General features: G+C 43.4%; 1 protein-coding gene across 3 annotated transcripts in view; it reads right to left on the minus strand.

Annotated features, from left to right (window-relative positions):
• Positions 1 to 27956, minus strand: part of ccny (cyclin Y) — a 54062-nt gene continuing 26106 nt past the window's right edge. For 2 of the 3 annotated variants that reach the window (XM_061238875.1, XM_061238874.1), the window contains 10 exons: positions 19852 to 19926; positions 18680 to 18700; positions 15512 to 15546; positions 13663 to 13763; positions 13410 to 13445; positions 12335 to 12392; positions 11983 to 12102; positions 5118 to 5284; positions 3072 to 3234; positions 1 to 1383 (listed from right to left, as the gene is read on the minus strand). In XM_061238875.1, coding sequence (XP_061094859.1) covers positions 1267 to 1383; positions 3072 to 3234; positions 5118 to 5284; positions 11983 to 12102; positions 12335 to 12392; positions 13410 to 13445; positions 13663 to 13763; positions 15512 to 15546; positions 18680 to 18700; positions 19852 to 19926 — 893 coding nt within the window. In that variant the 3' untranslated portion in view covers positions 1 to 1266. The remainder of the gene's footprint in view (positions 1384 to 3071; positions 3235 to 5117; positions 5285 to 11982; positions 12103 to 12334; positions 12393 to 13409; positions 13446 to 13662; positions 13764 to 15511; positions 15547 to 18679; positions 18701 to 19851; positions 19927 to 27956) is intronic. The other variant, XM_061238877.1, reaches the window with a different exon arrangement.

Below are 27956 nucleotides of genomic sequence, written 5' to 3' on the forward strand. Positions count from 1 at the left end.
TCTGTCTGCTTATTTCTCTCAGGGAGGCCTGCTTTCAGGTTCTGCTCCAGTGGTGCTGTAGGAGTGTGGTCCAGGAGATATCCGCACTAACACAGGGCACACAGGGCGGCCCACCTGGTTACACCTGAAGAGGGAAGCAAGCTCTGGAGCTGATATACCGGTCCCCCGAGGGAGTCATCCCAGGATGGGAACGGAACAGCCTCCAAACAATCACCCTTCCCTCCACCAATTCTTCCACAGCACATCAAATTACTTGAAGCACTTGTAAACAACCAGAGCAGGAGGAACGATTCCAAACGATCTCAGAGCTTCTTCCTTACGACCGTCCGGCCCAGTCAGCGATCCGCCACATCTGAAGGTCCACCTCTCATAAGATCAGCCATACTCAAGTAATAATAATATTGTTACAATAATGAAATGATCTATACAGGAAACGGTTAGGTCCTTTTCCCCTGCCGCAAGGCCGTGGTTCTCGGAGGTAAGAAAAGTCGCTGTCCAAAGGGTGTTCTTCGTCACCTTCGTCAGAAACGCTCTCGCTTTTCGCCACCACGGCAAGAGCGCAGCTGCCCGAAGAATGGAAATCAACGTTAAATATAAACTTGGCATGTTGCGGGCCCAAGAAAGCGCAGCACTGTCCATTGGTCGAAGCCATTTTTAAGAGAGAAGAACGGGGAAAATATTAGGAATGTACAAAGATTCCGGAAAGTGTCATCAGCTCTGCACGTTTTATCTCATTTGTGCTTGGGAGAGGAATTTCTTCAAATGAATTAGTACTAAAACCATAGGAATGTACAAAATGTATCTGCCAAACATAAGAAACCATTGTAAATGCCTGCAAACCATTAATTTCTTTTTTTTGAATACCAGCCATACAAGTCAGAGAAACGGGACCAATGGTCAGGAGAATGCTCTAGTGCCGTCACGGCACAGTTCTTTGTTGTTATTTTTCCTTTTTCTTTTCACACGGTGCCCTCAATTCTCAGGTCACGAGACGCACCATTTTGACTGTCCTTGGCGCGGTGACTTCCCTGTCGTCACAGCCACAGATTCAAACTTGTGCCAACAGGAGAGGCGTCTGTACAGCGACAACAGCGTTAATAACGACGCTCACACGCACGCACGCACGCACGCACGCAAACACACACACATACACAAATAAAAGGTGGTCTTTTGTGCTGCAGCACGCAGAGGCACTGTGAAGGCACCTAGCTGAGTTAGGAAAGTCCTCCGGGGTGGACGACCCCTCCCCCCTCCCCCGGGGGCTTGTTAGGATATGATGGCGGGCGCCCATCGCACCACGGTCAGATTGTCCGCGCTCACCGAGCGCTTTTTGGCGCCTTTCCTCAAGTCCTTATACTTGTCCTCGCACAGTCTGGAGATTGCCTGAAAAATCATAGAATAAATTCATTAAAAGGGCAATTATTTTCAGACCCAATCACACTTCTGCTGCTGTAGCCTATCCACTTTGATGCGTTGTGTGTTCAGAGATGATCTTCTGCATGCCACTGTTGTAATGTGTGCTTACTTATGTTACTGTCACCTTCCTGTCAGCTTTGACCATTCTGTCCCTTCTCTTCTGACCTCTCTCAAAAACACGTTTTTTGCCCGCAGAACAATGCTCACTGCTTTTTTGTGCTCATGTTTTTTGCACCATATTCTGCTAACTGTGCATCAAAATACAAAGAGATCAGCAGTTTCTGAGATACGCAAACCACCCTCTCTGGCACCAACAACCATTCCACGGTCACTTCAATCACATTTCTTCCCCATTCTGACATTTGGTCTGAACAACAGCTGAACCTTTTGACCACGTCTGCATGCTTTTATGCATCGAGTTGCTGCCACATTAACATTTACTTGTCGCCTGATTAAATATTCGCATTAACAAGCTGGTGTACAGGTCTAACTAATACATCGCTCACTGAGTGTATATGTAAATGTTTTATGTGCCGACACTGCCCTGGCATAAAATGGTGATTTGATATTTTTCAAAAGGGTTGGTCTAAAACAGCCCAGCCTCTGTGTCTCTTTGATGTTACACATAAGACAACTTGGCAGACTTAGATGAGACCACAATCACCGACTGTACACCCAAACATCACAGACCCTGGTAAGACAGAAGACATCTACTGTGTCTCTGCCACTGATACACGACTGAACTCATCACCGGAGTCCAGTACACTGTCTATAATTACCGAAGGTCCAGGCAGCAAGGGGGTGGGCTGCTGCTTTTGGGATAATCACACAGAACAGATATTTTCATGTAGCACTTTGGAGCTGGCCTTATAACCAAAAGGTTGCAAGTAAACGGGTTATAAGAACTTCAGTAAATATATTTCTGTAAAAACGGATGGTGTAATAATGAATAGGCAAATTCAATGTGTGTGTGTGTGCGTTTGTGTAGACAGCAGATGTCAGAAGACATTTTTGAGGATTAAGTTAGTTCCTCTACAAAGGAACTTAATGTGAATCACGGCTTCTCTCGGTTTTCTTGCCTTGTATGCCTTGTAGTTTAGAATGGTTGGCGCATTTAACAGCTGAGATGCAATTAATGTCTGATCAGCCTGTACCGATGCCTTGGGGGAAGGTTAATGATTTTTGCATGCACACCATTTATTGTCATTTGCTATTTCAACATTTTCTGCTGCCTGTGCATTGCATAATATTTCATTCTTTGAATACAGAAATAAAGAGTTCTGAGTCCTCGTTTGTCCAGAAGCAAGGACTTTGTGCATGCCACAACAAACCATGTTTAAGAGTTATGAATGGAAAAATGTTATTTGAATTTAGCATATTCAGAATAAGGGCTTAACCAGGTTTTGCAAAGAGAAGCCATGTTCATCCTGTCAGAGGCATGTCAAATAATATTCTTAGTCATTTTAACCCATTATAGACTAATGTGCCCTATAAAAAACCCATCTGTTATGGGAGATCTAACATCCGGGTCACATCCGCCCATAAGGGGTTAATCAACATCACAATGTTAATATTAACATTAATATGTTCATATTTCCATTTTATACAAACAGCACGTATATCGAGTTCAGAGTTCAGGGGGGTTGTGGCCGCACCTCTAATTTCTGGGCCTTGTCTCGGCTGAGTGGCTCCAGAGGAAAGCTCAGGTTGTTGGCCTCGGAGAGGGAGCGCAGGTCAAAGTAGTATTTGGCATAAACACTCGACGGCACGTTGATATTGAACTGCAACAACTCAAGGAACTGCCGCTCCAGTTCATTCCTATGGAGAAAAAAAAACAAATGTGGAAAACAAATGAAAGCCATCCTATTATAGTTCATGCCAGACTTCCCACAAAGAGTGGCAGAGGATTTGTTGGAATCAGTGCAGGTGACAAGGGATTTAACATGAACTGGATGGGAAAAGGTACAGAGATTATAAAATCACTGCTTACCTACTTACAAACTACCTAGGTGACAACTATCTTGGTTGTCCTCACTTCTCACATTGAATATGTCAATTTTCTGTTGTAAGGCACTGTATACAATATATTCTCACAAGAGTCAAACTTGCATGTGCTATATGGCAAACTAAAAGGCCCATATCTTTTTTCTTGACTCAATAAGAGTAATACATGCAGATAAAATCCTTAGCATCCACACATTTTGTGATTTCATTCTGCCATTTCATTCAATGACCAGTCAAGTCACAGTATCGATAAGATATACCACTTTTACAAACCAAAATAAATTGTTCCAGTATGATATTATACTGAATTATTTCCAGTTTTTCAAGATTCTGAGAATCTTCACAATAAATCTGAATATGAAACCAGAAAATTTGTCTGCTAGACGCAAGCAATCATCCCAGGGTTGTGCAACTTGATTGTAGAACACTCAAAAACTGTGACATCATCCGCAGATTACATATACAGTATATCTCTTATAGGACTGCAGAGTTTGAAAGCTATAATATTCACTGCAGCAGATTAAAGTTCAAACTCTGTCAAAAAGGATAAGGCCTGTCTTTCTGACAGAAAGGGTCTCCATTCTGAAAAAGCTTCTCTTTGACTTGCAAGGTTAAACAGAGCAGGCACGGAAACAGGCTGGCTTTCTACCTACACAGATATTCAAATTCCTGTAGCAACAGATAAGCTAAATTTAGCCAGTAGGGGAGGCACTGAAAAAACTTCCTCCGACAGAAGAATCTCACACATTTGGTTTACTGTTGTGGTGTGTCACCCGAGCTAAGAATTCCACTAAGACAACCGCTCCCAAAGCTAACTGTGCGAACGGATCTAGCCAAGTTCCTTGAGGGCAACGCTCCTGTAATGCCGAGCATTGTCTCTTCCTGCCAGATCGTTTCTGTTTCTGATGACTCGAGCAAGCTGGGGCGACTGGCCCGTTTCCCCAGATTGACCGATCCTTCAGGCACCGGCACAGATTACTCAGAGCAGCAGGGCGGGGCTTCCCGGCCCAGCTCTGTAAACCCGGTCACACTGCTGACAGTTGCCATGGCAACGCGGGCTGTGTTGGCAGGCTCTGCCAGGCCGCACTCAGACCGTGTCACAGCGGACTCTCCCATGGACCTCTCAGCTATAACGTCCAATCTGCTTAACCTAATACCATATCCGTGTCAATGGCTATGGAAATAGCATCTGTACAATCTCATAGTAAGCCTTCTCCTTCCACAGAAATGTGTCAGCGAGCATTTAGGGCAAGAGACAGACCATGGAGGCCTCACAGAACCAAATAATGGGTGGAGCTTCCATGCACTGTCAACCAATGACCTGTGGGAATTTGTATTGGTCCAAATCAGTGAGTCATCAGTAGAACCGGAGACCCCACCTATTTTTGGATTCAGACCAAGCCGACATTAGCTCAGGAGGTAAGCACGGTCATTTGGCAGTCGGAGGGTTGTCGGTTCGATCCCTGGAGTGTGTCGAAGTGTCCCTGAGCAAGACACTTAACCCCCAATTGCTCCTGACAAGCTGCACGTGCCTTGCATGGAAGCCAGCCGTTGTTGGTGTGTGTGAATGGATGAATGAGAGGCATCAATTGTAAAGTGCTTTGGATGAAAATATATAAATGCAGTCCATTCACCACTGCTGCAGAATCCTTCCTCCCCATTGTTTGGGGAAGCCGAGGTAACTGAACCACACTTACATGTCCTCCACGGTGATGTCTTTAAGGATCTGGCAGTAGTCCACGTTCCACACGGCTTGGTCATCCCACACCTTGGAGGCCAGCAGGATGGCACCGAGGACAATTCGCTTCCAGTTGGCGGGACAGATGTCGATTTCTGCGTATGTCAACAGCCTTTCAAGGTACACCTACACACCAAGTCGAGAAACCGCAGCATTGTTAATAGACATAAAATCTATGCAAATTAATACCAAACCAAGTTTTTAGAGTACAATGAACAAGCACTTTATGGCAAGGTTAAAATATGTGTGTCATTTTTACCATTATGTTTATTTAACATATACATAACACAGTTGCTAGCAGAGGATAAATAATTGGCCAGAGGCAGAGAAAAGTTAAAACCTTTAACTTCTCCCAAGGACTTGAAATTCACAGAAGAACTTTAACCACTTGAAGGATGGAACCTTTGACAGCATGGTGCTCCTTTTTTATAGGAACCACAAAATAACAGCAAAATGGAGGACTGTTCAATGAAGAAAAACATCTTGAAGTATAACTTAGAAATTAGGGTTGTCCTTGTATTCAAATAACATCATGTTCAACTGATCAAGACAACGCAAGAAAGTCCCTGAAGGCCAACTGGCTAAATTAATTCCTTTTCAAGTGAAACCCCACTAAATTTTTTCAATGCACATAATTCAAAACTGAACGAACAGGTCAGGAAATGCAGGAGATTAGGTGAGGTAATGGAATAAGTGGGCAAGGAAACTCAATACTGCAGAGGTGACGTAATTAGGAGCCTTTTGTGTCTCTAAAAACATGAAAGCCCATTCACCACATCAATGGCAAATCTTAAGCTGTAGGAATCTTCTAAAAGGCCGGTGTAGAACTCCCATGTGTTCTCGCAGTGTAGGCTACCTTTTCTACAGTGTGGAACAAAATAAGATACCGGGCACCCGCCAGAGTACAACTGCAAGCTCTCACAATACCCTTTAAATCTCCTATTCCTGCTATCTCTTTATTCAAACTTTCTTATTACTGCTAAAAAAAAAGTTTACAAAATATTAAAATACATTTAAGAAAATAAAAATTTATTTTTTGCTTGTAGCACTGGTCACTCTCATCATTGAGTTGTAATTAAGTCTGACTTGAAAGTGCTTTGTGTGAGGCTACCTGTGAACTTCGGTACAGGTTTGTGCTCACATGAAGCACATTTTATTTCCATATGCACTATATGTTACAGTTATTCTATAAGTGTGCTGTCAGCACATACTGTATGTGTGATGCAGTCTCCACATGCTGTTATAATATGCTCCCCGAGCCAAACCCAATCCTCACATTCTCACATCTGCTGACACCAACAACATTGTGTTATCCAGCTTTATTTAAATAACTGCTTATGCAACAGAGCAAGGAAGTACAGCAACGCAGTCATTTGCCAACTGCCATTGCCAACTGACCCATTCTTCTCTATACCTTTTTAGAAAGTATCATTTACTACATATAAGGCCTTACATGAGAAAGAGATGCCCCACCATGTAGAAATGTGATCACCTGTGCCAGCTTTACCCCTGCTTAAAGGGAAGGACTGGTGGTGGGAGTAGGTATTGCCTCAGGTTAGTGGGATTAAGATCCTTCAGTTGTTATGTTCTTTGATTTGCATGAACTGAAGAACTGAAGAATTCTGAATTCTGATTTGCCTTTTTATTTTGTAGTGGTGCTCCCTAAGGAATATCAAAAATCGTGTTTATGCAGATGCCGATAATGTCACTTTACATTACAGCACAAATGCAAAGGGCAACAAGGTTTCCACTTTAATAGAAGGAGATAATTGCAGATGCTAACTTATTATGGATATATATCATATTTTATTGGTATAAACAAAAGATTTCAAATTGCTAATTCTTTTGAGCGCAGAGCATCAACAGAGACTAGACAGTGAAGTCTCTGTCTAGCTTTGCTTATATGTTTGGCTAGCAGAAATAGTAAATAAAAAAAATATATATTAAAAGTGGTCCAGATTAGTATGATTACACTACTTGACATTTTCACTTACTTTACAGCATCAGCAGTGCATCAAATGAATCACCTCTCTGGTGTTTTATCAGGCCATCATATTATCATCATGACTGCTATGGAAAAATAAAATTGGGGAGTTGACCAATTTCACCAAGTTGATCAATTTCGCTTCTGAAAGTGATGTTGGTGGGGCACCTGGGGGGGGCACCTTTCCTCTGGCAGAAACTAAACTACAGTCCCAGTATAGTGATGGACACTTACGGAGGCCACTGTCTTTTGTATGTGCCATTGAACCAAACACTTGGCCATGTTTACTTACTTATCCCCAACATACTTCACCAAGTTTCCATTAGTTGACCTTCATGGGTTAAAAAAACCTGAATATGCTGCATACAATCCATGTACTTACTGCATATTTCCATTGCACAAGAGTCATCACAGTAGAAAGCAGGAAGTGAAAGCTCTGTACACACTAAAACAGTCAAATAACAACAACAAATATTTTAATGGACAGTGAGGAATGTCAACGCTAAAGAAGACACCGTGTATTCTGCCACAGTTCTGTCGCAGAAGCCCGGCTTACTGTTTCTGCAGTGGCATGGGGCCACGTGGATGCCATTCAGCCATTTAATTGGACTGCACACGCCTGGAACCGCGGGACTTCTCTGAGCCTCTATAAATGAGCCTCGGTAAATGAGCATTGTGTGAGCCTTCGACAGAGCAACTTTTTCAGAAGCCCTGCCAGAGGAAGGCAGTAGGGGGCCTTTGCGTACACAAAGGCATATTTACCATGGGGGAAACACCCACTGCCACCCATATATCATTATTCAAATACATAAACAAGTAAGGCCTTGTAAGAGTTGTTCTACTAACTGCCGAGAAGCGGAATTCACTTGCCAGCCAGATTCTGGACGATAATATGACCACGTGAAAACAAAGCAGCTGTTCATTTGATGCAGAGGATTTAGGGATCTTTATCATGTGGCTCAGGAGTGTTGGGTACATCAAGCCGCGGACTTGTCTTGGGTTGTGTCTGTTTATGTCCCGTGTGTTCATTAGGCAAGTAGATTACTCTTTAGGTGTCTTTATCAGGTCTGCAGGTCAGTCTATAGGTGCATTCCATTTAGCAAGTACACAGGGTAGTCTGTAGATGCTTTGGATTTATCAGGTAAGAGGATATGTCTGTCTGTCAGTGTATTGGGCTCATTAAATTAGCTGGCAATGAGAGCCCCATTTTCAAATTACAGTTAATAAACAGTGAACTGAAAATAGATACTGCAACTCTGATTTCATTAAATTTTGCACTGGTATTAAAATTGCTGTCCGGACTGCAAGGATCCCTCCGGACTCATTAAAACATTCCTCAAACACCAAGCGATTAATTCTGGGTACATTTCCAGCTGACAGTCCTGCAGTAAAGGGATCTTCACTGTTACTAAGAGACATCAGAAAGTACTGTGCACTGTTGAGAAAATCAGAACAAGCCTATGGCTGAGGTGGTGTCCTTAAAAACATCAGTGATGTTCCGGCGCCTGCTTGGAAAACTCATTCCCTGACTTCGGTGTCATTGAATCGTGGAAAAATAAGACTTCTTTGACTGTGGGGTTGTTGATTGTGATTCTCTGCTAAATCTCTTTCAGGTAAATTATCTTCAACAAATGGCCAGGCCCTGCTCCTTGCAATTAGCCACAATCCTTCTTTCTGTTATTAAGCCTCAACATGCTATATGTTTCCAACAAAGGAGTATGATTATGAGAGGAGAATGCTTAGAAGAGGAGTAAGTTTACAACAGGAGTATGCTTACAAGACAAGTATGTTTACAACAGGAGAATATTTACAAGGAGTCCATATACAAGAAGTTTGTTTACAAGAAGAGAGTGTTTACAAGAAGTTTGTTTTCAAGAGGAGTGTGTTTACAAGAAGAGAATATTAACAAGGAGTTTGTTTCCCGAAGTATTATATTCACATGAGGGATACACTTCCAAACAATAGTTTGCTTCATTGTTTCAAATTTAAACTCATTTCCAAATTAAATACTAAACAATATTGATCCTATACTATATTTGTATTTGAACATAAACTTAAATGCAGAATTTATGAATTTTGAATATGAATATTATTCTAGATGAATGTATAGCAATCTCTGGGCAGCAACACAAAGATGAGTGTGGCCATGTGCCAGGGCTCTATTAGACATGCGGAGGGATTTCATGCTCAGAGATGAGTCACAGCGCTAGCAGCAGCAGGGGGCCGGCACCAGGGGAACATGCGGGGAAGCCAGCGTCACGCTGTTGCTACCCTCCCCAAGCAGCGCCCGAGGTGCCCACCCAGACAGCTCCCATGCCCGGAGCCATGTCGACAGACACGCAGCGTGAAACACGCTCCGCCCTGGTCTGCATGACTCCTCTGCTGAAAAAAACAGCTCAAGCTATGCTTTGAAACAGCTCGGAGCTGGTTGATACAAGCTCCCAGCACTAGCTGGTTGACCAGCTCATACCCAGCTAGACCAGCTTATGACCACCTTGGCCATCCTGGTTGACCAACTCATACCCAGCTAGACAGCTCAACCTATGTTTTGAAACAGGTGGCAGCTGGTTGATACAAGCTCCCAGCACTAGCTGGTTGACCAGCTCATACCAAGATAGACCGGTGTTATGACCAGCTTGGCCATGCTGGTTGACCAGCTCATACCCAGCTAGACTTATGATCAACTTGACCAGTGCAATTTTCTCTCTGGTCAAGCTGGCATAGCTGGATTTTACAGCAAGGTCCCGTCTCAGCATGAGACGTGGGCATCTTCAGCCCCATCATTACCGTAGCCCAGGTGGGGCCAGATCAGACATGTTCCAGGGACTCACCAGCCATTCTCACAAATACCAAGTCTCCCCCAAACCCCAAAGGCCGTACATAACCACACCGTACACCGCTCACAATGAAAAGGTCAGCAAAGTGCTGGAGGGAGTAAAGAAAGTGAAAGATTCTTAATACATCCACAGCACGCCGTGTAGGTGGTAGAACCATAGCTATCGGTAGCAATTCACATCAGCCAGCACACCAGCGGCAAGCGGTGCCACTTGTCCGTTTCGAGGTCCGTTACTGAGAAAGAATTAAAGAAAAGTGTCAGACAAAAGAGCCAAGTCGACATCCAATTAAAGATAAGAACGGGAATAAGCTCTCTTCTGGCAAAGGGCCGTTGTGTCATCGAATGTCATGCAAATGTTGGCATGAAAGGAAGAGGAGAAAATTTCTCAGATGGCAGACACAGGGTCCTAATGAGCGGGGAAGGGAGGACGGAGAGGAAGCCCGAAACTCGTCACTATAATTAGCCTTGCGGTGTGCTCACGCAGCCGTCATTCCCCGGCTGTATTCCATTACACGCGGCATTTGCCGCCCTCCCGGGAGTCCCCAGGCACTCGGACAATACGCAGGGCCGAATTACAGCCACTCAGACGCACCTGCGCATCTGTCAGGGTCGCTCCATCACGGCGGCCGCCATACGAAGGCGTCTCGCAGGAGGACATCCAAGCGCGGGGGCAGCTGGGCTAAAGGCACGGCCTGGCTCCCTCCCGATTCGTCGCTAATCTGTGACAACGGAGGTGCTAATACCAGGACCATCGCGAGGAGCACTGCTGAACAGAGACTGTCTCCAGCCTTGTACTTGTACGGCCCAAAACCTCATTCTCGGCCCCTGTTACTTACAGTTAAAGTTATTTATTTGATGTTTTTATCCAAAGCGACTTAGATCAAAGTCGATCTGACTAAGCAGGGGCCAATCCCCCCCCCGGAGCAATGCAGGGTTAAGGGCCTTGCACAAGGGCCCAACAGCTGCACTGATCTTTTTGTGGCTACACTGGGGCTTGAACCACCGACCTTCCAGGTCCCAGTCAAGCACCTTAGGCACTAGGCTATCAACTGTCACACTGTTTTTCACAAAACTGAGGTGGAGCGCGAACTGTACATGCTCACGCTCGCTACCAAAAACAAAACAGCCATCATCTAACATGAACCAGTGCAGAAGAGTCCTTAAATTAAATTTAATTCAAGCTTTTCTTCTTACACGCCCCCCCAGTCCCTTTTCTCACTCATTAGCACTCCTATCTGGAGACCAGGCCAGGCCAACCAGACATCCCAGTGTTAGCATATTAATCACCAGATCTTTCACGAGATCTTCTCCGCACCAAGCTCTCATCAAGAGCCTGCTGTTTCTTGAAGCGTGACAAATCTGAGAGCTCTAGGGAACGTCTTCCACCACAAAAGGGAAGGCCCACCATTTGAGGACAGGTATCGATTGATAATTACAAAACACAGACAAACAGCACAAACATCCATGGGCAATTTAACTTTCTAGAAGGCACTACGTACTCAAAGACAAGCTGAAATCAAAACTCACTTTTTCCTCAATTTGGCCAATTCTTCGTTACCATACGATCACGTCTTCTATATTCCCAAAAATGAATACACTTGTAATACATTTCACACTATCTGTTTTTTTTTTCCATCCACTTCCCTGAAAACAAGATTTTACGAGTTTTGATATCATCCTGTACCAGTGAGCATGTACAGTATGTCGATCAAATGTCCTTCAATTTCTGTTCCCCTCCAATCAATATCCTTTTCACACAGAGGTGCCTATCCTTATTTGACATCCACGTCCTCATTTGATATCAGTCAAACAGACTCACCGCCCTTCTAAAACTGCACTGAAAGACCCGTTTCACTTGAGTAAACATCATATCGCGGAAGCTAGTGCTGCTCCTACTGCCGTTCCAGCTCGGAGGAAGTGCTGCATGCACTGTAACAGGCAGAGCTTTTGAGCTAATGCCATAAAATGAGAATAAATCTGTTCCCCCGACCCCGGCCCCCTTACCAGCGTGACGATGGCACATTCGGCAGTGAGCTGGGCGGCGCTGAAGAGGGTTCGGACGAAGCGGTAGATCTGCTTCTGCTCCGGGTCATGCTTATCGTAGTCCGACGGAACTTCAGACTTCTGCGGGACAGAGGAAGGAGGTTTGAACACACAGGGCCGTGTACGTCGTCAAAATAGGTACACAACAACCGTGCTTTTATATACCTCTGCATACACTGGTACATCCACAGACAGGAATAACGCTGAAAGAATATAGTAATTAATCAAATATTAGTTTATTAACTGATAAAGACATGAAGGCATCTATCAAATTAAATACATTGCGAATGTAAAGAACGTAAAGAATATTTACCGAAAGTGGATGAAGTTTCTCGTCGAAAATGTCTAACACCATTCTTCCATCTATATCTCTGAAAAATAAGTACACAGAAGGATACTGCTGTTCAGGCTTTGCAAACATTTACTAAGCATTTAGATTAACAAATTAGAGTGGTACTGCACTCTGAGCAGACCCACTTTTAATTAATCACACCCATCGTTAATTGAGCTGGCGGTAACAAGTGACACTGTGCATCAGCATTAGACTGGAAACTCTGCCAAGAGAACACCTTGAGCTGCTGGGAATAGAATGAACCTTGTAGAATACGGGAGAGGGATCCCTATCACCCAAATGGCCAAGAGCCAAGCACTAAACTGGCTGGCACTTTCTGCTATGCTATCACACAGCGCATGTCATTTGTTGTAATTTGTTATTTTGCTGACGCTTTTATCCAAAGTGATTTACAGTTGAATAAACTAAGCAGGGAATATTAGCATTAAACAGGAAACTCTGCCAGGAGTACACCTTGAGCTGCTGGGAAGGCCAATTGTAGAATAGAGGAGAGGGATTCCTATCACCCCAATGGCCAAGTGCCAAGTACTATACTAGCTGGCAATTTCTGCTCTGCTATCACACAAGTGCATGTGCTGTACACCTTCTCTCACCGCTGCCATTAAATGGCAGACTATCGATCGTTCGAGGTTTTGCTAACCTCTGTGTCTGGGTTCAAGGGAGCTTGACATTTTGCACTGGATCTGTGTGGTGGGGGGGTTGCTATGGACACCTTTGATGTTCTCTTCTACTAATGCTGGCATTTCTCCAAACTCCACAAGGCAGTGAAAACCACAGCCAGCCAAGGGACATTTGGAGCAAAATGCCACATATGTTTCAAGAGATTCATCAACTAATCACCACAGGAAAAGCATTTTGCTGGACATACCTTGGTATGCAGGATACTCTAAAGATTTGGTGTGATACCGGCATGGCAAACCAAAAATAATTTTCAAATCTAATTTATCTTCTCAGTAAGCTTATATCTCAGTCTACACACACAAACACACACACAGCTTTCCTAACCCTTCAAAGGTTAATGCACAATATCACTCACCTGTTCTTTATGTGGTAATATATTGCAAGTGCTACACTGTAAAGAGAAAAAGTCATTAGTGATCGATTGCTGACCTCTACATTAGTGTAAAGTTTTAAACTTTTATGTTGTTTTAAACATATTCAAAAATAAAGACAAATAATTATTCCCTTCTTCTCAAGGCAATTTGAATTAAATTAAGTGAAAAAAACCTACTTCTACTGAACACGCACTGAATGTAATACTTTGGCCCAGGCCCAGGTATGGCACTCACCACTTAATGGTGTACTTAAGGTTGGGCTGGCTGACTGTGCTGTCGTCTAAGAATATGGTGGAGCAGGAGCTGTACTTCCTTCTGGTTTGCCCAGGCGGATGCTGAAACACAGGAACGTCAGTTACCATTACACTCACTCCATCTCACATCAAGGCTGGGGAAAAAAAAACGAAAACTAGGCTAGCTGTAAATAACCTCCACAGCTACAAGCTATTCACTGCTCTGTTTGACCTCACCTGCTGCAGATGGCTTTACAAAGCCAGAAGGAATGCTCTGCCAAATGTTTTTTTCCTATAATGCCTTACTATTCTGCACTTGTTAAATAACTATAGTGACTCCTCAATATCAAATCATCTGCCACAATTTATGCCCGATAATAATGTCCCGCGGCAGGGAAGAGGCGAAGCCAAACCTCCGGGCTCTGGAAGGTGAGGGGCCTCTCACCTCTCTCCCCCGTGGGGTGATATATAACCCGCTATGTTACATCATTAAAGCTGAGCCACTGGACAGGGGACACCTGGTGAATCGCGGCCGCCAATTGTGATGATGTGCTCAGGTGGACGGCGGCTTTCCTTTCTCACAGCCCTAATTTGTCCTGACAGTGCTGAGAGAGGGAGGGACAGAGCGAGGGAGACAGTGAGACAGTGAGAGAGAGAGAGAGAGAGAGAGAGAGAGAGAGAGAGAGAGAGAGAGAGAGAGAGAGAGAGAGAGAGAGAGAGAGCAGGCGAGAGAGACAGTGACAGTGAGAGAGAGAGAGAGAGAGGGTGAGCAAGGGACTGAGAGAGAGTGACAGAGTGATACAGAGACGGAGAGAGACAAAGAGAGATGTACCTGCAACAGTGTTGTTTATATCTCACATGTTGCATTGTTTTGTAAAGCTTTGGCAACACATATACTGCATTTTGCAATGCCAATAAGTTGCCAATAGTATGGCAATAAAATGGCAATAGATTTTTTTAACTGAATTGAGAGAGAGACCGAGCAACTGAGAGAGAGCAAGAGCAAGTGAATGAGAGTACGCAAATAAGACAACAAGCGAGAGAGAGAGAAAGAGAGAGAGAGAGCAGGCGAGAGAGAGAGGATTTCCCAGAAGGCAGCTACTTTCTCTATTACTCATCATTAGCTTGTCTTGGCTAAAATAAGGTTGGAAGGGGAGTGTCAGAGTGAGAGAGATTCACTCTGACAGCTCACAGCTCTCTGGTTCTCTGCCATAAAGCCATGATTTATTTAGGCCTGCTCGGGGAATGGAATTCCTGGCTTAGAGGTTATTCCTCAGCGCACAATGTGCTCGGGGCAGACGCCGAATTGACGCAAGTGAAAGAGAACTGGATTTTAATGAGCACCTGTATCCTAAACATTGCGCAAACTTGCAAAAAATAATAAAAGGCCATTAAAATCTTCCTGTTCCCTTCGTCTACGCTCATTTTTCAAATGCACTTGGTACTCATGTTTTTTGTATTTATTTATCTTCTATTTAACCAGGAAAACCCCATTGAGATTTGCTTTTTCAAGGGGGACCTGTACGTACACACGATTGCAATCACAACATCAGAATGAAAAGTAAAAATATGAAAAATAGCTCAATAATGCAGCTCTATAGATTCTATGCTTTATAGCATATAATAAACATTATATGTTGATTGTTGATTTATGTAGCATGTTTGACCACATTTCATTACGTTACTGACAGGTGAATATGCTATGCTTGTACAGTCATATAAATATTTAAATGAAAGCCTTAAAGTTATTCACGCGTACACCATGTTTAATTAAATTCAGGACTATATTACTGTCAAAAATCATGGTTTCATGCGGTTTACACACATTAGAGTAAACAGCTTGGACTTACATGGTTAATGTAGAGGCTCTTGCGCTTTTCTCTCACTGTAAAGAAAGAGCCGGTGTCAGTGATACAGTGGAGAATAGAAAACATGAATAACTGCTTTCATGCAAAACAAGAGAAGAACACAGGAGCAACTATGGAGTTTAAGCAGACACATGGCTGGCAGGCGGGGGGGGGGGGGGGAGAGACACGTCTGCCCTCTTCAAGGGAAATGCAAGGATCACAGATCAGAGGAGCTGGGATCTCCAGTAGGCTGGGGATAAGTCACATCACATCAGTAGTATGGAAACAATCACAAAGACAAACCCTGAAGACGTCTCCATCATCGCAAGGTTCTGACTCCTGCTCTTGAAGGCAAATATTACTGCACTATCAGTTACCCCTTCAAGGTACATTTTTATCTCTAATCACCCCACACGGGCAAAGATTTTTTTTCAGGATTGTTGTCACACTAAAGAGCTGACATCGTCACCAGTCAAAAACGTTCAACCACATCAGTCAGCTATGAGGGATCGATCAAACTGAGGGAAAAAGCTGAATCAAAACACAAAAGCTTTAAGCTCTATTGCACGGTGTTAGAAGAATGAAGTGATATGGGCCTTCAGAAGTTCAGTGTGTACGACAGGAAATGTACAAAATGGTGTGACATTCCAACATTTCTCCAAGTCCAATGTAACTACTGCTCGATACTAATGTAAAGACAATTTGGGTGCACATAGTTAATTCTAGACCAATTAATTTCAGTGTAATTGTACTCAAACACAAATGAACGGTTAATGAAATCATTGACCGGCCCATAAACACTGCCTTTAGTGGACTTGCACTCGTGAACAAATCCAATTTTTCTCTCAATAATTCTTCCTGGGAGTTACAGCCACATTTATTTATTATTCATACAAATATCATCTTTGGTAAAATAAATCTCAGATGTTTTTTCACTCAGAGAAGTAATATGAGCGAAAATATTGCTGGAAAGATTTTCTGCAAATACTGCATAAAGATGACATATAATAAGACATAAAAGCTTACAGAACAGAAGAGACAGTTTACAGGGGCATTATTCACACACACCACACACACACACACACACACACACACACACACACACACACACACACAAACTGTTGGCACCATTACAGTGGCTTTCATTTTGACTGAGACCAAGCAGTCCAAGAAAAGGCATCGAGTCTGCTTGGTGACTAAGAGATAGAATAAGAAACTGACTCCACCCAAGGAAATGGTGTTGCCTTAATATTACCACTAGAGGGCAAACAAGACACTAATGAAGTAGTGGCCATCTGAACGACAGTGTACACATAGGAACTGCAGAGGGTAGCAGTAGTAACATAAACAGCTTATACTGCGCATGTTGAGGGGCAAAGAAGCTAGCCATCCACTGAATTTAATGTTGAAAACTAAGGTGACTTAACAACCGAATTAAACCCGATAACCCTGGTCTTCCTATGAATCGTAACAATCATTAAACAAGCTTCAAAATAGCATCGGGGAAGTTTAATTTTGCCTTCAGAAGTCTGGTACTCCTCATTCACGTCAATAAGAGCTCCAGTGCATTGCACTCGACAGGCTGACTCCTGGGGCTTCACAAGCTAAGGTTAGCTGAAGGCGTGCATGCTTGTCTTGTTAAATATGCATGTCTACGGTCAGACCAGCGCCTGTTCCTGTTCTTCCGCACAGTAGCAGTGATGTGTACACAGACAGGAGTAATACGGGATAATTACTCCCGTTGACTCCTGAAGTCCGGGGTCATGGGCAGGCACGAAAGACAGGATTTCCTAGCACTGTGACAGTGACATAGAAACGCACAGCAAGGCATGGCAACGGCTGAGCCAAAATCGGCTCACACACACTCCTCTGACGCAGTCCCCCCGACGCCCACCTCATCTGACACCTTTCTGCCTCGCTCTGAATTGGACGTGTGTGCTCAGGCATTAACTAGATTTGTGGGAACGGCGATGCGTCACTCCACCTACAACAAGCCGCTTTACACAGTTATGCGCAGTCAACACAAATGAACTCTAATGGGATTCGCCTCCACCTGTTCCTTCACTGTAACCAGGAAGACGCGCCACGCATCTGCTCGTCAGCGCTTCGTTTTCCTCCTGAATAACACGAAAACGCACCCGAGGACCAGGCACATACATGTCACAATTCATGTTAACAACTGCATTAGTTAATGCCGATTCATGTCGCCTTATTGTAAAGTGTGACTGAGATTTGTTTTTACAAATGCAAAGGATATATACAATATATATGGGGGGCGACATGGCTCAGGCAGTAAGAGCAGCCATCTGGCAGTCGGTCTGGCAGGAGGGTTGCCGGTTCGATCCCCCGCCTGGGCTGTTTTCGAAGTGTCCCTGAGCAAGACACCTAACCTAATGCTCCTGACGAGCTGGTCAGCACCTTGCATGGCAGCCAATCGCCGTCGGTGTGTGACTGTGTGTATGAATGGGTGAATGAGAAGCATCAATTGTACAGCACTTTGGATAAAGGCGCTATATATAATATATATACACATAAATCCAGCTATTGGGCATGACATTAATTATGACAATCATTTCTAAAAAACTTTATCATAAGGCAGGATTTGAGCTAAAAAGATAAAAATCCTTTTCACCTGAAAATATCCAAGGTCATATTCTCACACTTAAATACATGCAGAAACCTACATGAGCAAATACTTGTTGATATGCATGATGGATACATCTCGTTTGGATGAACTATACTTTATTACATTACATGTTATTTAGCTGACGCTTTTATCCAAAGCAACTTTCACTTGATTAGACTAAGCAGAGCAATGTGCCTTGCTCAAGGGCCCAACAGATCTTATTGTGGCCACACCAGGGATTGAACCACCGACCTTGCAAAAAAAAAAAAAGACAGAAGTTGAAAGGCCCTTCATGGAAGAACCTATGAACTGCTAACAACTGCGCACAAATAACAAATAAAGCACAAACATGTATTCCAGAGCTAGCGTTTAGCCTCTGACATGGATAACGTGACACCGGAAACATTGAACTCTGAGAAGCTGGCTGTGCGAATCACACTGCGCTTAACGCTCACAAAAGACCATCCACAGCTGCGAAAGCAGAACTACCGGACGATGGGAAACCCACTCAACATGGCTTCACCCACTGAGACAAACACTCTTACCTTTCTTGTTGGGAACGGCAACTGGAAAAAGAGTTACATCTGTTTTTACCAGGTTCTTGAGATCGACACCAAACAAATCTCAGTAAGCATGATACACATCACGGTCGCTAAAGGCCTTGCACGGGTAATCGTGTTAAAATTTTAGGTTTCACAAACTGTGATTTAAATGCTATTTGATTAAACGAAGTGCCCCCCAAATAAAACCACAAATATGAAGAGGAAGCAGGAGAGCCTAATTCATTTCCTGGCACCATGCTATTCATGACTGGACTAAATAGGCCTGTGCGCTTTCCGACCAAGCCGTTTTATTTATCAATACCCCATGTGCTAAATTGTAAAAGTCATCCTAGACATGACAAATTGAGACTCAATACGCTTTGTGATGAAGCATTAATCAGAACAGACCATATTCATATCTTCATAACCACCTTTTCCACAACAATTAGGAGAAGGACAGTCATTGTTCGGCTAAGAGTTAACTGAAAATGAGGTAACATTTTACAATAACCTTACATGAATTGGCATTAAATAATGTAGTTGTTAAAGAACTGAGAAGTTTATCTGTTCATCTTTGTTTATGAATTTGTACATCATCAATTCATGATATCAACCACCAGTTAATGCCAATTCAGAATCAGTTAATATATTTTTGTTAACGGTTAAGAAATTATACGTTTATCCTATGGCATGCTCATCTATGAGTATTCATGCAACCAATACATTTGTTAGTAGTTAACAAAAACATTAAGTAATGAAGTTAATTTCATGTTTAATTACTGTATTTGTACATCAATTAATTCATGTTAACAGCTACATCATTCAATGCCAATTCATGTAGCCTTATTGTAAAGTGTGACAGAAAAATCTTTATCTTCAAAATATTTATTTATTCTTTTTCTTTTTAAGAACTGCAAAGGTTATATACAATAAAGAAAGAAAACCCAGCTGTTGGGCAAAAAAGGAATTATGACACAATACAACATTTAGAAAAAACTGTAGCCATATACTATAAGGCAAGATTCCAACTAAAGAAAGTAAAATAATTTTCACCTGAAAATATCCGAGGTCATATTCTCACTTACATTTGAAATGTGATGTGGCTGGGTTAAAATGTGAGAAGCATGATTCAACACCATCACTGCAGCGGAAACTCATAACTGAGATAAACTCACCATCAGTCTGAGATTTGCTGAGGAATATTGTGCTCGCTCTGGGATGGTCTGAGGGGTTGTATTCCATATTCAGATCTGGAAACAAAATCAAATAAACCAGGTTCAGACAGTAACACAAAAACAGACATGGGTCAAATACATAGTTCTTTTGGATTCAAATCATTTTCTGTGCTCGACAGATCTTGCCTGGTGCAACTGAGCCAACCAAGAGGACCAGAAGGTTGGGTTTGCACTTTTTGGCAGAATGTCATAGGTTCTAATAAACCAGACAAACTTGGTAAAGGGTAGACAAGTATTTGAATAGGTATTTGAAAAACATTTGAACAGACCTAGTTCTGCACAGCAACTTTACTGTGGCAGTGCTACAAGGTTATGAAGTTTGCCTTTCAAACAGGAGACACACATACATACAGTGCATCAATAAGATTTTTTTGTAAGCAAGATTTGAATGTCAGAATCTAGTAGACCCTCTATTAGAATGGTGGACATGACACATCTCAGTTCTCACTGAGAGGAATAACAGCAGGTCACGCCCAGTCCAGATGCACTCATTCTGCACTCACGCTGTAGATGCACAACATACAATGCACACATGAGAGATTGTGCCACACAACACAAAATGTCTTGACTGAGATATAAACCCAGCACAGATGCATACAGTCCATTGAAAATGACAGTCTCTGCTGCCCCATTCTATTAATATAATTTGTATAGAGCCTCTCTCAAAGAAGGCTGTACTCTATACTCTATCTATATCAAAGGCTGCTTCACAGAGTATGCCAATGTACGTACATACACACATAAAGGGAATGTACAATGAGATGCAAAAGTACTGAGACAGTAACACAATTGGTTGTTCTGCACTCCAGTATTTGAAATAAAACCGCGAATGAGGTTAAAATGCACTGTCGACTTTAATTTGAAGGTATTTACATCCATATTTGGTGATGCATGGAGTAATTATATTGCATCCGGCCTGTTTCCCAAAGCAGCGGCTCGCCACCAAAAGCCAAAGCCTCTTTTGATTTGAGCGACAATTACAGGTCAGTACATAGTAAATACATGGGGTAACAGTGTTACATGGAGAGTCATGTTTAACTTATTCATTTTCTTAATTGTACACAGTATTGAACTACAGCAGGCCAAACACGCGTACTGACACAACTGTAAGGCACTGTGAAGGATTCCATCCAGCAGGAAGATGGAACAGCATGATCTGGACCTGCTGCAGCTGCACTGATCCAACACCAGGTGGCGCATGCTACGTTCTCTGGCTTAAGTACCGTTACAGCACAGGTGATGGAAATACAGAAGAACAAAAATAAAACTGAAGCCCATACTAAATGGCATTAAATTAAATTAAAGTCCAGTGTAGTTTAGGAGCTGTGCTGAAAGGCTGCGGTTTGGACAGACTGCTGAAGAAGCAGTTATTCATTCTTGCTTTACTTTTTACTCAATATCTGATTTATGTTAAAGTATTGCATTGCATTGAATTTGTATTAATTCTAAAGCATTGCACAAGCAAATTAATAGTAGCTCACTTAATAATATATGCTGTTATGGTGATAATTCTAACAATTACAATAATTATATTGTCATTAGAATGACAATAGCCACTTTAGCCATACTGTGAAATATATCAGCCAAGCACTGACAGATTGACTGAAAGCTGGAAGAGGGAATTGCTTTTTACACTCTTTTCATAATGTCAGAGTGCTTAAAAATAGCAAACGGACTCTTGTGTGTGCATGTGTGTGTGAGTGCACGTGCGTGCTCGTGTGTGTGTGTGTGTGTATGCGTGTGTGTATGTGTGTGTGTGTGTGTGCGTGCGTGGGTGTGCATTTGTGTGTATGTGCCCGCATGTGTGTACGCGTGTGTGCATGTGCGTACGCGTGAGTGTGCGCGTATGCTCGTCGTATTTTAATCTCAGAGGACCATGTCACTCATCCACAGGGCAGGAGACGGCGAATAAACAATACAGTTTATCCTCAGCGCAGGAGAGCTCCAGGCCCCACACACAGATTAAGAATCAGAGGAAGCCACCGGCTCCCTGAGACAATCCCTCTCCACTGACAGGCCACAGCCTGCCCTCCTGCGCCCTGATTTACGACGCTTTCCTCCGCTTCCTCCGGCTCGTTCACCCTGCCCTGACGCGGCCCCCCTGGAGGAGGGAGAGGCGCAGGGGCCTGGCTTCCCGTTCAGGAAATTCGGCAGGAAGAGCCAGGCACCATTACGTCAGTGTCATCGACGACGACAGGCAAAGGCTCCATTGTGTTCTCCACGCCAACGAGGACTGGCCTTTCCTTTGGATGCTAATCTCCAGTCATTAGGCACCTCATCACAGCCAGGAGAGGAGTAGCCACCCTCCCCACCGCCATTATCTCCTGTCTGGGGTTTATGAGACTCTGCAAACCCATTCGCTAATGATACACTAATCTCCCATCCCTGTCTGTTTGCAGTCATTCATCATGGATTTCACTGTTCAGTTAGAGGAACGCAAACTGCTTGGTACTGAATAACATAATAATAATTATTATTATTTGGACTTGCTGCATTCACATGCAAAGGCATTACATTACAGATAATTTAACTGACGCTTTTCTCCAAAGCGACTCACAGTTGATTAGAGTAAGCAGGGGACAATCTCCCCTGGAGCAATGTGGGGTTTAGGGTCTTGTTCAAGGGCCCAACAACTAATCTAATCATGGCTTCACCGAGGCTTAAACAACTGAGTCATGCATCTTAGCCACTAGGCAACATACAGTACAGGCCTGTGACTTTGACTCCGTGAATGTGTAGCTCAGCCCATGTTTAGCTCAGCCCATGCGTGGCTCAGCCCATGCGTAGCTCAGCCCATGCGTAGCTCAGCCCATGCGTATCTCAGCCCATGTATAGCGGTCTCCACTTGTCACATTGTTCTGACATGTACTTTTTCTCTGGCCTGCTCACTGTCCTCAGATCACTCCATCAGCCCAGGGCTGGCAGCAGAGAGGCCCTCTCAGCCCGACAGCACTGGCCCTGCGCCATAACAGCAGCCCTGCAGCCAGAGCCCATTCATCAGCCTCACGGTCAAACCGCCTGTCCAGGAATTCACCACCGGGCCCGCAAAGACGACAGCAGGAATGGAGAGACGCTTCTCTCTCGAATTACACAATAACCGCCAGGTGTAAATGCGTTAGGAGCGTTTGTGATGTGAATACGCATTATCGTTCTTTTCTTTCTCTCCCGCTTACTCCCTTCCACTCCATCTCTCTGTCAAGGGATTTACAAGAAATGAAGACGTATTCAAAACCATATTAACCACCAGGAGCAATGAAGAGAGGATTATGGGGAAACTGTCTTTAGAGGATGTAATATCCCTCTCGCTGTAACACCATTTTCACCTCCAATCCATCGGATATAATGAATCCCAGCGCTATGGTAGCTTTATCATAAAGCTGTGGAAGTTAAATGTTTTTTTAAAGTACCATGCATGCAGAATTGCCAGGTTATGTCTAGTGGACATCACAAGCACTTCATTGTCAGTGAAATTCCAGTGTCTGCAAAGCACTGCTATATTAAAATGGGAATACAAGGACCTTTTTTAGCAACCAAGATTCACAGACAAAGATCTGTTTTTATCGAGAGAACTCGCTGTCCATATGCATGAGTGCTACTTGTAATATCTGCTCGGAGCTGACAAGCAGTGCGACAGTTACCGACTGCAAGATTCATCACCTTCAGTGTTCTGACACCTCTTGAAAATAAAATGGTGAATGCTTGCTTGCCTTTATATAAAAATGTCCTTTTGATGCAAAGTTAAATATTTCAAAACAGCAGATCTGGAGGACTGAGGGGGCGAGTTTATCTCAAATGAATATTCACAAGTTCACTTTAGATTGAGAGCCCACAAAATGGACCAATACTGGTCAACAAGGCGATTGTGGAAAACAATGCCAAAACCAACCAAATTGGAGGAAGAGTTGGAGCAAACCAACCAACAGGAGTCAACCCCAGTGTTGGGAACACCACCGCCACTGAAGCTTTGAAGCAGTCAGTCTGGCAAAACAAAATGGCAACTCATTTTCGCTGTTCGGGTGGCCAGATATCTAGGTTAGCAAGTTGCTGCTAGCTGGCAACCAAGTTTGCCATCAATTCTTCTAAAACATTTCCAGTTCAAATACCAAGTTAGATAGTTTGCTAGATAGCTCATTTAAATTCTTGCTATCTGCTAACATCATAAAGTTTCATCCGTTTTGATCTATTCTTGAAGGTAATTTCACTGTTCAGTCTTACGACTTAGTTACTCACTTTGAGCAACAATCATTCCTCCCGGCACAGCCGCTATGGTGATGGTGCCCATACACTTCCTATGATACGTATAGACCGTACTGGCAAAGGGGCCAACAGGCACACTACAGGCTGCTTTATACGCCGTCGGGCGACCGTCGCTGCAACAAGTGACATCGCGGGTCGCAGTGACATTCGGTTTACACTTCACAAATTAAATCTATTTTAAATTAAACAACGACCAGAGTCAATGTCGGCCAATGGCAGAATGTTCATGAACATTCTGCGATTTCAGTCAAGCGGTGGAGTATAAACCAGCCTTAACACATTACTGTCATTTTCTGTCACTGCTGATTGGTGAAAAAATATTTTTATGCAAATTGCCTTGATGACTTCATAGTCAAGGTCATCTACTACCAAACCCTCCAGCAGTGGGCAGTATAACAACCTTTCCTTTTTCCGGATAATTCTAAACAGAAAACAAGTGCTTAATATAATAGTATTTATTTAACTTGTTCTTTATTCATTTCCAACCACGTAGAATTCATTTTGATTGCACCACTATAGTAGAAGGACTGATTTTCTTCCTTAATCTAAAAGATTCTAAAATAAAAGAGATTCTACTCAATAAGCAGGAGATTTACATGTCTATTTAAATCTTCTACAGGAAACATATTTGCACTCAGTAAGTAGTCATATTTGTCTCCTTCAATTAAGTGTGATTGAGACAGATGAGGGATTGATAAAACGAGTCCTACTTCTTTTGTTCTTGCGCGGCTGTCATTTCCAAAGAGCCAAGCGTCGAATTAATTCCACAGTCACGTATCTCCAGTTTAATTTGCAAAAAAAAAATGTCTACCAATTCCCTTTTTCCACGACTTCAGCAAAATACGTCTCGGTAACTGATAAATTCATCTCTGTATGCTTTTCGCTGTGGCATGAGTCAAGCAGTCGCGATTACAGCCCTGTCCGCGGTGAGATTAAACACATATTTGTTTTCCGCCCAGTGAAGGTTTATGATATTGATTCAGAGAAAGTCTTACAAATAGCTGTTGCTGTTTGGAACACAAGGGTATGAGCTATGAGCCAGATTTCCTTTCCCATGGGCAGCTGCAGTCTGTGTGGGAACCCCTCGATGGGCAGAGTGAGAGACAGTGAGAGACAGAGAGCGTGAGAGATTCCACAATTGCTGTAGTGGCGTGCTGGTTCCACAGCTTGTCTTGTAACGAGAAGGGGTCAGGTTTTTAAGCATGTGTGGGCCCTCTACTAATGTCCCCTTCAGAGAGGAAACAACTGAGTGATTGCCCAGCTATTAAATTCAATATGCACAGCACCACATCACCTTTTAGATGTAGCACAACTTCATTCAAGCATCTAACAAGCATAGGAGTACTGAATACAAAGAGGACCGTTCTAATAAAAATTCACACAAACCACAGCCAAACTAAAATCCAGCATAACTCACCAAATTTGTACACCCAATCAGAATATCATTGCAATGTCTTCATAGTATGCTTTTGTCCTTGATAAATGTTGCAATGCAGGGTATTTCATTGAATCCACAATGGCAGCAGCTTGGTGGAAATCAAAGAAAACCACATAAACCATGAAGTGCAAACAGGGCTGAGGAAGAGAGAGTTAAAGGCTCTGTGTTCAGTCTGGTACCGTACGCTTCAGTGCTCCAACCTTCAAACACAGTCCAGCCAACAGTTATACCATCAAGTATCCTGCTCCTACCAAATGGCTGGAGCCAAGTGGCTGTAGGCTTACTAGGATGGAAGACCTCTTGGGAAAAATAAGTTGCTGCAGGAAGTGGTGTTGGTGGACCAGAGGGGGCGATCTTCCCTCTGGTCGAAAAAACCCCCCATGCCCCAGCACAGTTATGGGGACACTGTGCTTTACGAGATACTGTCTTTAGAATGAGACGTTAAACCGAGGTCCTGACTCACTGTGGTCATTAAATAACCCATGACTCTCGCAAAGAGTAGAGAGTTCCCTGTTGTCCTGGCTAAACTTCCAACATGGCTCTTTCAACCTGCTACCTTATCATTCCCTGATTCAATTGACAAAAACTCTCTCTCCCTCTCCAGCTGAGCTAGTGCGTGGTGAGCGTTCTGGCGCAAAAGAAATCACCCCGGTGAGACAAGTTTCCCCCTCATCACTGTAAAGCGCTTTTGAGTCTCTAGAAAAGCGATGTGCAAATGCAGTGATCTATCTTGGTGGAGCAACAACATAATGCCCATCTCAAGATCAGCCAATCTCCTCCCTTCCTCCGTTATCTGTAGCGATGGGAGATTGAGGCTCCACAAAAAGCAATATAGCTGGTGCTGTCATGTGCCATCACTGACTGAACGGGGAGAACATTCCTATCGATTGGATCCTGTAAATCAGTGTGATGCCTGGCTCATCATAATAATGCTTGCTGTCTACTTCTCCCAACAAAAAAAGTGTGTTCTTGTCAAGAGCCCATTGCTTTAATTAAAAAACAGAGCAGAAGACTCTAAAAACCCAGAATCAAGGTGTTCCCTGCCAGGTCACTCATTATTACAGATTATCACACATTACAGTTATTTATCTGATACTTTCATCCAAAGGGACTAACAGTTGATGAGACTAAGTGGAGGTCAATCCCCTCAGGAGCAATGTGGGGTTCATTACATTACATTACATTACTGACATTTGGCAGATGCTCTTATCCAGAGCAACGTACAGTTGATTAGACTAAGCAGGAGACAATCCTCTCCTGGAGCAATGCAGGGTTAAGGGCCTTGCTCAAGGGCCCAACGGCTGTGCGGATTTTATTGTGGCTACACCGGGATTCGAAACACCGGCCTTGCAGGTCCCAGTCATTTACCTTAACCACTACGCTACAGGCTGCCCTAAGGGTTAAAGGCTCACGGGTCCAACAGCTGCACAGAGCTTACTATAGCTACATCGAGGCCTGAACCACCAACCTTCCAGGTCCTAGTCAAGCACCTTAGCCACTAGACTATAGGCTGCCCCACTCATTTGGTGAAGGCATCACAGTGTGGATAACTGCGTCTGCCAAGTAAATACCTTTTATTTGGTAATTAGCAATGGCTTATTAATTTACGATGAATGACCTTGGATCTGCCATTCCAAAAATGCTCATAATTTTAGGTGTGAAGTACTCTAGACAAGCAGCGTAAAGCATGATGTGGTTGCGATGTTTCTGCCAGAATGCAAGTGGATTTGACATGTTGCAAGCTGGCACATCAACTGGAGATGTGTGAAATTGTGCTGGGAACTGGGGTGCATGCCTTTTGCTTGGGCGAGAATTACACATGTTGGGGATGGTTGCTTGTCATTAATATGGGAAACGGAGGTAATAGGCCATATGCCATCGTTTTGTCTTTGCTTTTCTTGTGTAGTTTGCAAAAAAACTGCAGAGTTAATTTGTATGTCAGCACATTACAAATTAAGCTCAACAGGTATGCAAGCTCTCAGGCGGAAGAGCCAGAATTAGCTTTTGTTAAACCTTTAAATTTCATCAGAAAAGTTTTGAACAATGAGAAACAAAGAGTGTAGCAAGCGAAGCTGAGCAGTTTCATTTCAGCCAAGAGACTGTGTACAGAACATTCTCTCTGAGCAGTGAGGCAACGTTGGGAAGCAGGGATCTGTCAGGAAACAGCTGAGGCTGGAAGCATAACCTGGTTCAGGAGGCTGGGGTCAGTGACCTCTCCTCTGCTGCCCAGGGACACGCCCAAGAGAAAGTCAGTGCCCAGCACCCTAATAACAATAGGCGCTGGCACAGCTAATCTCAGGAAAAACACTTCAGCGATGGGCGCGGTTTTCACTTCCTTAGGCCAGCGTAG

The sequence above is a fragment of the Conger conger genome, chromosome 4 (genome assembly GCF_963514075.1).
Source record: "Conger conger chromosome 4, fConCon1.1, whole genome shotgun sequence".
Lineage (NCBI taxonomy): Eukaryota > Metazoa > Chordata > Actinopteri > Anguilliformes > Congridae > Conger > Conger conger.